Source organism: Aphidius gifuensis, linkage group LG3 (assembly GCF_014905175.1).
Source record: "Aphidius gifuensis isolate YNYX2018 linkage group LG3, ASM1490517v1, whole genome shotgun sequence".
NCBI classification, from domain to species: Eukaryota; Metazoa; Arthropoda; class Insecta; order Hymenoptera; family Braconidae; genus Aphidius; species Aphidius gifuensis.
In genome coordinates this window covers 21,802,257-21,814,935 of record NC_057790.1, presented here as the reverse complement: position 1 = coordinate 21,814,935, position 12,679 = coordinate 21,802,257, and the positions used below count along the sequence as shown (strand labels likewise).

Sequence of the window (12,679 nt, the reverse complement as noted above, 5' to 3'; positions counted from 1 at the left end):
TAATAATAAAAAATAAATAATTTTATTACCCGAGAGTTTATTTTGGTCGCAAATAATAATATCATAAATAATTCATTCCGTAATCACAATTTTTTCCGTAAAATAATAATACTTTGTTTAATAAAAAATGCTCTTGAGATTATTTAACGAAATATATATATATAATAACTGATAATTATAAATAAATATATCATCATTAAAGATATATTTCACACAACATTTATATAACTTTAAAAGACTGATACTTAGATAAAACAAACAAATAAATTCATTGCAATAATTTAATCTATTTTCACATTTTTTTTTTTTATATATATATTATTTTATAAAATGAGCATTTAATATTGACAAGTATATTATTTAAACGGTATAGAAACTCAGGTATCCCTTCACTCTCCAAGCCTCCCATTAGCCCCATTAATTACCCTCTTAATAATATTCCTAATCAAACTAAAAATGTCTTGTTAATTTTATTAATTCAAGGCATCAACAAAGTATTATATCAAATAGATTTCTTTTTTTTTTTTTTATTAATTTTTTGTGTGTAATTATTATTGCATAGAGATTATATAGATTTTAAGTCAATCAGTGCCACAATTAACTCTCGGGCTATTTATATACAAATTACAAATAATAGTTAAAAAATTTAAAAAAAAAAAATAGTTTTAAACAGTAATAATTTAAATGACAAAAAAAAAAAAATACATATTTTTAAAAACAGATTTAAAATAGCTCTGATATTTCTATGCCACAAACAGAAAAAAAATAATAATTTTAATTAATAATTAATTTTAATTAATTTACACCGTGTTACGACCATCCGATACTTTCCATTAGAAAAAAACCGTAGACAATATTTATGACAGAAAAACACAATTTCCATGTTCTACATTACTTGTTAAAATAATAAGTGAGATTATTTAATTTTTTTTTTTTTTACTATATTAGTTTACTTTTTGTTTTCTTTTTTTTTTTTTTTTTTGTTATTCATTTTTATTTATTTATTTTTTTTTTTTTTTTAAGAAAAAATTATGATCGAAGTTATCAATTCATGCAGTTGATTTAGGTTTTTTTTCTGTAGGAATGTATTTTTTTTTTCGATTGAGAAAAATGTATTTGAAACAAAATGTGGCCTTTCGTTATAAATTTATTAATGTGATAGTGATAAATTAATTGCATGAAAATGATAATATTATTTTTATCTTGATTCGACAGTTATGTTCAGGAAAATATATATATATTTAATTGATAAATTTAAAAGATACTACTTGCGACGTATAAAAAGAATGAAAAAAAATTGAAAACACGGTACAATTTAAATTAAAAATGGAAAATTAATTTTTTCATTTTCATTGGTAAAGCTAAGGAAAAATATAAAAAACCAATTAAAAATTAATCAACAAAAACAAATATAATTTGAAAAATTTAATACGAGCAAATACGTCAAGTCTTAAATCGTACTATATTATTTTAATTCGTACAATTGTGACTTTGAAATTTGGAAAAAAAAAAAAAAACAAAAAGAAAAAAAAAAAATATTAAAAATGAGAAAAAAAAAAAAAAAAAAAAAAAGAAAAATTAAAATTAATAAGTGGCGAGTTGAAATACAAATAGTGATTAGATAGAATTAAAAAGTTTATAAACAATTATTATAATTAGAAATGCTGATTAATAAGATTTACAACAGAAAAAAAAAAAAAAATCGAAAAGTAAAAAAAAAAAGGTAAAAAGTTGAAAAAAAAAGGACAAAAAAAATTGAAAATGATAAAGAAAGTTTTTAATAATAAGTGATAGATATTCAATCAATTTTTAAATCGAAAAATTGATGATTTTTTCAATAATTATTTTAATAATTATTTAAAACAAAAAAAAAAAACAAAATTAACTTCTTTATGAGGCCTTTAATAATTTGATGACGTTTTTTTGATTTCTTTTAAAATTTCAAGACAAATAAAAATTGATAGATAAAGAAAAAGAGAAAAAAAAATAGAAAAAACGTTTTCAAATAATGGAGATTATTAAAATAGGTAGTAAGTGATAGGTTGATAATTAAGATTAACGAAACAATTCACCTCAATGAAGGAAAAATACGCCTTTATATTTGAACACACTAAATCTAAAAAAAAAAAAATGAAAAATTTTTTTTAAAACTTTTAATTTGTTTAAAATATAACGCAAACAAAGTGCCTATGAATTTTTATTATCACTTTGATTATAATTAGAAAAAAAAACAAACATAATTCACAAATTAAATTTGTTGCTTTGTATTTTTTTTTTCGTTGTGCCAATTCTCGGTTTCTTATGTGTCTTTTTATTTTTTTTATCTAATTGGCAAATAATTATTATAATTATATTATTCTTACGAATTATTGATAAACTGTTTTATTATTTTATTAATTGGGTTTTATTGAAGAATTTTAATTGGCTTATTTCTATTAGAATATAGTTGTGTATGTTTTTTTTTTTTTGTAAGTTTTCTGTCGGCATAGCCTCTTTTTTTTTTTTTGAATATGCACGTCTATTTGTTTTTTTTCAATACTGTTATATTGCATTTTTTTTGTTTTTTATTTCGTGAATTTAATGAATTATTTGGGATAAAAAAAAAAAAATGATTTGAAACAAAATTGTGCCTTTGAATAAATAAATATCAAAATTGTTGTCAGGACAGCATTTAGACGATTGATAAATATTTTTTATCAAACAAAAAAATTAAAACTATATTGATAATTGTTTGAAGAAAATAAGAAAAAAAAAATGCTCTATTTTAAATTGATAATTTTAGCTATTTGCATTTTTTTTTTAAATTTGATTATCATAATTTTTTTCTTTCACTCTATAATTACAATTAGATATTAAATTTAATTTTTTTTTAAACGTCATTTATGATAATGATAATTATCATGTAGACCGATTAAAAAAAAAAAACTATCCTAAATTTTTATTAAATTTTTTTTTAGAATAAATTAATTTTTTTTTTTTTGTTTCGGGGTGTCGGATTAGATTATGAATTGAGATGCTAACCGTATATGAAAATGAAAAAACAATAATAGAACAAAAAAAAAAAAAGAAAATGAAAAAAAAAAAAAAAACATAAATTTTTAAAAAATTAAATAATTAAGTAAGACGAGGCGAGACGCGACAGTTATAAAAAGTAAAAAAAAAAAATATCAATAAATTTATGATTATATATACTTTTGTAAAATGAAAAAAATTAATTTTGTTTTTATCAAATTTTTCAAAAAAGTATAAATTTTTTTAACGTTGCCTTTTTATTATTATCATTATGATTATAATTATTGTAACAATTATATTATTCAATTAAATTTTAGGAGATCTGTTTGGGGCGAATGAGTGAAAAAAAAAAAATGCCAAGTCTTTTTTTTATTTTTTTTTTTTTACGATAAACGAGATATCATTAAAAAAAATTATTTGTGTTCTTCTAAAACGACACAACGATAGCATCGTGATATTTAGGCGATAATAATTAAAAGAAAAAAAATTTCATAAGCAAATGAATGTTTAAAAAAAAATTTTAGCTGGTGATTGGAATTAATTATTAGAAAGAATAAACGGAGGAGTTGTGAATTTGAATAAAATTTAATGAAATTTAGAAAAAAAAATAATAATAACCATGCAGGCATCCAGATGAATTTTCTTTTTTTTTTTTTTATATATATATTTTTTTTTCAATCGTTTATCTCAGTTTATATAAAAAAAAAAAAAAATACTAAGTTTTGTTTTCAGTTATAATATTGGTAGAAGAAAATTCCCAGTGGATGTAATAAGTTGTGTTTATGAAATCTAATTTGAAATGAAACGTAAAAATGTATACGAATGACGAACAAAATTGAATGAATGTGATGAAAAAAAAAAAAAGCGTGAACAAAATTAGAAAAAAAAAAAAGAAATTTTTTATTACATATTGCATTGAAAATATATTATAGATATATAATTATGCATTTTGAAAATTTATATTAAGAAAATAAATAATAAACAAAAAATAAGTTTTGTATTTTTCGGCCAAACTGCGAGCAGTTGCCTCATTGTTGAGCGATTATTTTCGATGAAATGTGTGAATGTTGTTGAATCAGAAAAAATGGAAATGTACTAGGAGATGGAAAAAGAAAGGAAAACATATAATGTTTTAGGGAATATATTAAAATATATAATAAAATAAAGACAATGGCGAAAAAAATAGCAAAAAAAAAACAATAATAATTCAATAAAAATAACTAGGCAACCAATAAGAAAAACATTTAAAAAATTTAAGGAAACCGAGGTTAAAAAAAAATTAAAAAAAAAAACAAATAATAATATTAAAAATAATATGTGACAAAATTTAATGATGCGTTAGATTTAATACTGATGGCCTTGTGTTAAGTGCCTTGAAATACAATTTAGAATTTAGGCTAAAAGTGAGGAAAAAAAACTGAAAATAAAACAAACAAATAATTAAAATAAAAAATATTAGAGGCGCTGAGGCAAGCTGTGAATGGATATTTAAAAAAATATATAATTAAAACCGAGTAATTTCATTTAGCTAATTTTTATAATTAAATTATCGATAACAATTATTTTTTCTCTCTATTTTCAGTCACGCAAAATTATTCCTAAGTATGTGCAATCTTCGTTAATTTTCTCATCGTACTATTTGCCTATTTTTGTATTAAAAATTAAAATTTAAAAAAAAAAAAAAAAAACAACGAAGAAAAATTTAAAAAAAACCACAATTTATTCGGTAGATCCGATATAATTGCAAACAGCGATTTAAATGACGAACAGGTTTTCGGTTTTTCGCTCGTGTTCGGCTGTGCCATTTGATCAATTTAAAAATACTTATTTTTTTTTTTTCAATACAATTGTTTTTTTTTTTTTTAATAAATAATAAAAATTTAAAAATAACGTGACTAAAATAATATTTTTAAAATATCTTTCTAATATTGTTATCGATAATTTATTTATAAATTTAAGCAAAAAAAAAATAATTAAAACACAAAAAACAGAAAAAAAAAATACAAATAAATTTGCAAAATGAAGATTGCAAATCTCGTGACCCAGTGATATACACATATATATATTTTTGAATATTAAATTATTTATTTAAACAGAAAAATCATTAATTACGAATGACAGTTTAATAATTTTCCTTCACAGCAGCAAATTAATGCAAAAATTAATGCAAAAATAATATCGTCATTGCTCTTTAACTATTTTATATTTTTTTTTCGTTGTTTTAAATAACACTGCCTTATTATTTGTATTGTTTAGTTAATTAATATTATTATTTTTTTAAAGTCAAACATGTATCACCATCATCCCACCTCACTTCACTGCCGCAATCAGACTTTTGTATTATTTTTCAGTAGTTTATATATATATTTTTTTTACGTAAATATTTTTTTTTTTTCTTCCGATTAATCAGTACAATTAAATTAATAATTTAAGCATTTAAAATAATTATTAATTTTCCGTATATTATAAATTAAACATTGACGATAATAGCTATTATTATTTAGTCATTTGAATGAAATAATTATTTGAGCTAAATATTTTAATAAGCATGGTATTTTTAGTACAATAAATACAGTTTGCATTTATATAAATATATTTATACAACTTGAATGTACAGAACAAACAAATGATAAAAAAAAATAATAATCAAACTTGAACTGATGATATATGATAACAAGAGTTTTAAAAATTTTAATAAATATTAAATGACCTCCGCTCAGCGCCTCATTAAAAATGAAAATAATAGTAATAATAGTTTACAAAAAAAAAAAAAAAAAAAATAATCATAGTAATACTTTCGCCATGTATTTGCCAACAAATAATTATTTTTTGTCTCCATTTTATATTAATTAATATTATTTAGAAAACGAAAAAAAAAGAAAAAAAAAAAGAAAAAAAAAAATCACGAGTAATGAGTATGATAATATGATTATAATCTTTCTAGATTAATTTTTTAATTTTTTTTTTTTTTTCTTTTTTTTATTTGCAAGATATTATTTGAATATAGAATTACAAAAAAATTAAAAAACACTGCATTTAAAAATGAAATCACGAGTGTGCGTTAATAAACGAAAAATTAATTGAAAAAAAAAAAATCATGTAATTTTTAACAATAGCACCAAAATGTATGATTGAAAAATTTGAAAAAAAAATAACTCTAACGTACTAATGAGAAACAAATAATAATATTAATAATCAATTAAATTTTGTATTTTTATTTTAATATTATTCAAAATCAATTTTCAATTTTTAAACGTGTGGTTTCGATATGAATTTCGAACATTCCAATAAAAGAGAAAAAAGAAAAAACAAAACAATTTGGAATAAAAGAAACAATTATAATTTGTTTTTCTTTTTTCCTTGTTTATTTATTTTTTATTTTTTCTTCAATTTGTAGAAAGCCTTGTATTCAAATTATAGCAAGAAAATAAAGTCTAGAAAGACAAAATCTCATTATTTAAATTTTATATAATTTTTGCCTTTGTTTCATTATTATTTCCAGATCTTCAAAAAAAAAACTAACAATGCATCATCAGTGTCAACAATGAAATTTATTTTGTTAATTAATAAAACTCCATACTAATTAATTACTTTTATTTTTTTTTCAGATTTCACAATTGAAGAAGATCAAGAAGAGCCAAATAAACAAAACGAAAATCATCACTGAGAAAATAAATTCAATGTTTTTTCGAACAAGGAAATTAAAATAAAAATTCATTACTAACATTATTTGTTTTTGAGTTTCAGGTACCCAGGGATCACCCAACCAAGAGGATCAAAAAATGTAAGATAATCAACAAATAAAAAAAGAAGAGTTTCACAAAAAAAAAAACAATACACAAAATCATGATAACAATAGTAATAATAATCATCATCATCATTATCATAATTATCCTGCATTATCCTATAGCATCCAATAAAAAAAAAAAAAAATCATTGCCCAGTTTTGCTAGTTGTTGTAGCTTGAGACTTGATTGTTTGGCATGGCTAGAGCCGAAAATCTCAATATAAAAAATATAATTAATATTCAGAACAATACTCGTGTAAATGTTCGATTGTAGTATTAATATAAAAATATTAAAAAACAAAAATTATTTGAATTAATACTAACGCAATTTGTGTGAATTTTTATTTAAATTTACAGGTTTCTTTGCGAGAATTGGATGGACTGGTGAAACAAATCGTCGTCGTAATTACAATAATATTAACAACAACATCAACAATAATAATGAAGATATTGTACCAGAACCATTGACACCACAACGACGTGCACGTCTTCATTGTCCAACACGTCATAATAATCGTAATAATAATCGACAATTAACAATATCAACACATGAAAAACGTCATGATTGTTCACGTTGTGGTAAATCATATAAAAATGCTTATATATTACGTCGTCATATACTTTATGAATGTGGTAAATTACCATCATTTAATTGTTCACAGTGTTCATTTAGTTCAAAATATGAAAGAAATCTTAAAGCACATATTAATCATCGTCATGTTATGACAAAACAACAACCAAATTCAACTCTTAATCAACGAACGTGAATTTTTTAATCACGCTCATTGATTAATCATTTTATTTGATTACTATTATTTTTAAAAAATAATTTTTTTTTTAAATTTTATTTGGGAATTATTATAACAATGTGCCAATTGAAAAATTTAATATTTTTTTTTTCTTTTTTCTTTTATTAATTTTACTTTATGATGCCAAATTAGACATGATATTGAATCGATTTTTTTTCTACGATTCAATTCAAATCCATGACAATATTTTTATTTTTTATTTAATTTTATTTATCATTTAAAATAATGGCATTTTTTTTTTTTTAATTTGTGGTTAAATTATTGATTTAAAATTAATCCAAATAAATGCCAAATTATTTTTATACAAATTATAAAAAATGAGATAATAAAAAATAATTTAAAGGTTTTTTTTTTTTCGATAATAGGCTGATGAATATTTTTAAAGAAATACATCTGAATATAGCCAAAGAAAAAAAATAAATAACGAGTAATTTCTTTGAATAAAATGAAAATAATAATTTTATTATTTAAACATTTCAATAATAAGTTAAAACCTCTTCCAATAGTTAACTGGCTAGTGCTCTTATTTTCAATAATTCGAGATAGAAAAAAAATGAATATAAATAATTATAATTGTTGTTGAAATAATAATGCAAAAATTCTCATTGTGAGTCTAGTCATTGAAATGCCCAATTGGTTAATAGTGCCAACTAGTAAAAAGAAAAAACATACGTAATCTTGTCTTAGAAATAATTGAATTTCGAAATATGTACTAGCTTCGATTTAAAATTCTTCCAAATATTTTTAACTGTTTAAAAAGAGTTTCATCTTGAAATAATACTATAAGCTATTTACAAAGAAAAAAAAAGAAAAAAAAATGTTTTTTTCTAGTCATAGTTTTTCTGTAGTAACAAATAGTCACTGGTCAAAATAAATTATATTATTAGACACTAATATAACATATAATCTGTGGCTGTATATGTCAGATAAAAAAAAAATTAGTCAAAGCTTAAAATGAACAAAGAAAAAACATAATAATAATATTAATAATTTATCCTTCATCTGTAGTTTTTAAGAAATAATATCTTTCTTCTCATATTATATAATCTTGAGAATCTATTACTCAAAATAATTATATTAATGTTAATTTTAACTTCTATTATTCAAATATAATAATTAACATGACTGTTATATTTTTAATTATAAAAATTTCATCGAATTTTTTCGAAATCTTTAACTTGCTTTGTGTGATATTTTAAATTGCCAACTTGATAAACTTTTCTGTGCCAAAAAAACAAAAAAAAATAACGACAACTTTTACACAAAGACCATTGCAAAAATTATTATGTCAACTAACGATTTTTATTTCGATGCAAAGTGTCTAACAGTGTCTTCCAATGAACCAACAAAAAATTAATAAAATATTTATGTAATTTTGCAATAATAATATTGTGGCAAATAAAATCAAAAAAAATACTGACAAAAATGATAATAAACTCTGCAAGGCAAAGACTGAATAAATTTTTTTTTCTATTGCAAAACATACAGATAAAATTAAACGTAAAAATTGTTCGTTAAATTTGTATGAAATTAATTGATTATTATTTTTTTTTCGTCGTGCCAATATAGTTGAAATGTTTGAAATAGATTGAAACATTTATGCAATAATTAAATGTGTTTTAAACCTAACACAAAATGCCTATATGAAAATAAAAAAAAATAATAATTCATTGCCAACATTGTGAGAATTAAAAACATAAAAAAAAAATATATATATATTAATCACATATATAAAAAATTGTGCATATATATTTATAGAATAATCAATATATAATAGAACAAAAAAAAATAATAAAATTAAAAAAAAAAAAACAAAAAAATAATGGTTATATAAAAAACAAACATAAAAAATTAGACTATTAATGATTGCGATAATAATTAGCATGTAAAAGTTCATAATATTGAAAAAAAAAAAAGTTATGTCAGTAAAATTTTGATGATGATTAGACTAGTGAGTTCTAATAGAAATATATTCGAGAATTACTAATAAATAGTAATAATAATTGTAGAAATGCAAATCGAAAAAAAAAATAAATTGTTTATCGCACATGAATGATCAACAAAATAAAAAAAATCCAATAAATAATGATTATTATTAATTAATTTTGGATAATTAAAAGTTCATCATACTGTGCATGATTTACAAATGTTATTTGTAATGAAAAAATAAAAAAAGAAACGATAGAAAAAATAATAAATAATTTAATTTAATTAGCACGCATGTAAAATTGTTTATAATTTTATTTATAATAATTTTAAATATTTCTAATTAATAATGATCTATGAATAATTTGTCATCTTATTTTTTTCTTTTATCTGATATTTTTTTATGATTTATTGTGTAATTTATTTGTTGTAATATAATCTGACTAATGAAATTTTTTTTTTGTTTCAGGTCGTTTGGTTTGTGCCTGCGGAAGACGTTTTAAATATGGATTTTCATTTATTTGTCATCAACGTGATGAATGTGGTGAAAATTATAAATGTACTAATTGTAAATTTCAAACACGTAGTTTACAAAATTGGACAAATCATGTCAAGTCAAAATGGTGTTTACGAACTCGACGAACATATTCATAAATTATTTATTTTTCTATTGTTTTTCTAATCAACGAAATTATTTTTTTTTCTATCGAAATTAATGCCTTGATTTGTCAACAGATAATAGCAATGATATTTCAACATAAAACCCTTTGTATAACTTTTTTTTTTGTATGAACCATACTGATGAAAAATATTTGATTATTGTTAAAAATATATTATTCGAAATGTAAGAATAAATGTTATTTTTCAAACAGATCATTCAAAGGATTGACATTTAAACACGAAAAAACAAAAAACAATTCTTTGAATACATTATAATGTTTTTGAAAAATTAATTCTATTTGTATTTTATTTTGCAAATTTTTATTGATTATTATTAATCATAGAAGCATGCATTAATTAATTTTAACAAAAAAAATATATTAATTGTAATTTTATTGTTGATGATGAGCTGTAATTAATTGATGATATTTTTAAAATTTCAGATCAACAATATTATAATGATAGTCAACCGTCAATATCATATCAACAATTAGAACAACAATTACCACAAATAACATCAGTTATTAGTCGAGGAAATTATCATTGTCAAAAATGTGGTAAATTTTATGATATAAGACAAAGTTTATTATCTCATATACGACGTGAATGTGAGGTATCAAGAAAATATACATGTCAGTATTGTGGATTTCAATTTAAAAGACCTGGACATCTTACTAGACATTTAAATTGTGTTCATAAAAAAAAAAAATAATAATAATTGTTATAAATTAAATGAAAAAAAAAGAGTTTTTTATTTTTTTTTAGATTAAATAAAAGTCTTTAAAAATTTTATTAACTATTTTCCTTTATAATTTTTCTAATATTGTGTGGATTTTTTTTTCAGAGCATCGATGGAATTCAATTGAACCGAAGAAATATATGGAAAAAAAATAATAGAAGAAGTATCATGAGATAGAAAAAATTTCGAAAAGGGATTTATTAAAAAATATAATTTATACTTTAATAAATCAATTGACTAATAATTATTTTTATTTTACAGTATTTATACAACAGCTAAAAATCATTACTAATATTTTTCTTTTGAGTTAATATTTAAATTACTTTTCCAGGAGAAAATAAAATGTTGAAAGGTGTTTTTTCTAGTTAACATATGAAACGTTTTGTCAACTCATCAAATGAAGATTTAAATAAATATCATCCAGAAACAACTTTGAAGAATAAAATTGATTAAAACAACACTGAAGATTAAAAAATCATTTTATCATTTCATTAAAATAAAATTATAACAATATTAATCGCAATAATTATCATTTTACATAAACTAATTTACAAAATATTTACTAATTTTTTGCGGTATACACGTTAATGCGAATGAAAATTTTTGAATTTAATTTTAATTATTAAAATAAGCGTTTATTATTTTTACTATAATAATAATAATTTTAAATTGCATTTGAAATTATTTATAAAAAAAAAAGTTATGTTGTCGTACATTTTGAAGAAATCATTTTTCTCTTTAATTTAAATTTTAATTAATGACAATTGATTTTAATGGAAATGATTTCGACCGATAGAAAAAGTTTCGACTGATGAATTCCGTTCGAAGGTAATTTACCTTCTTTATGTTTAATAAATCACGTATAAATATTTCAAATAAAAATATCCTGATAAAAATTTCGCAGTATAAAAATAAATAAATATTTAAAAACAAATTTAATATTTATTTATATTCATTATTTTTATACTAACAAATACATATTGTAAATTAATCTTTTAATTTTAAATATTTTTATATTAATTTGATGTTTCAAATAATGATATTAAACATAGATAAAATATATTTTTAATAACATTATTTTGTATTAACATTTATATAAAAATATTTAATTTTTTTTTTCAAATACAGGATATTTTTTTTGTTTGGGATATTTAAATATATATAATCAAATTATCGACAAATTTTTTAAATTTTTATTTTATGTTTATATCTTTTATTTTAAATCTCTACTTCTTTTTTTTTTTTTTCATATTTTTCCTATTTTTTTATCATTCAACTGTTAATGATTTACTAATTTCGGTATTTTTTTATTTTAAAAAATTTCGATTTATAAAAAAAAAGATATCTTTTAATTTTTTATTATTTTTATTATTATTTTATAAAAAAAAAAAAAACAACCAAAGTGAAAATTAGTTTATTGTAATTATTTCTAATATTGTTTGACATTATGGTTTCAGATGGTGACAATAGTATTGATGTTAAACCAAGTGGTGGACGTAATAAACCGATGTGGCGTCCATTTACCTGCCAAACATGTGGAAAATCATATTCAAGGTAAATTTAATAAAACCATAAATATAAACAATCAAAAAAATCATCATTTTATTATATTTATAATTTATTTTATATTTTTTTTTTCATGTTTTTTATGTTTTCTTTAATGAAAAGACGTGATACACTTCGACGTCACCAGGTAAATAAAATTAAATATCAATAATAAATTTTCAATGTAAATATAAATTTTTT

General features: G+C 20.2%; 1 protein-coding gene across 10 annotated transcripts in view; it reads left to right on the top strand.

Annotated features, from left to right (window-relative positions):
- The window catches only part of LOC122852798 (longitudinals lacking protein, isoforms A/B/D/L), a 66,712-nt gene that overhangs the window by 52,532 nt on the left and 1,501 nt on the right, over positions 1 to 12,679 (top strand). For 3 of the 10 annotated variants that reach the window (XM_044152856.1, XM_044152854.1, XM_044152846.1), the window contains exons 7-8: positions 12,391 to 12,487; positions 12,602 to 12,626. The exons of 1 other annotated variant lie outside the window; for it this stretch is intronic. In XM_044152856.1, coding sequence (XP_044008791.1) covers positions 12,391 to 12,487; positions 12,602 to 12,626 — 122 coding nt within the window. Of the gene's footprint in view, positions 1 to 7,156; positions 9,540 to 10,003; positions 10,094 to 10,637; positions 10,922 to 11,038; positions 11,104 to 12,390; positions 12,488 to 12,601; positions 12,627 to 12,679 lie in introns of those variants that run through there. 6 more of the 10 variants (XM_044152817.1, XM_044152819.1, XM_044152813.1 and 3 more) reach the window with 5 other exon arrangements.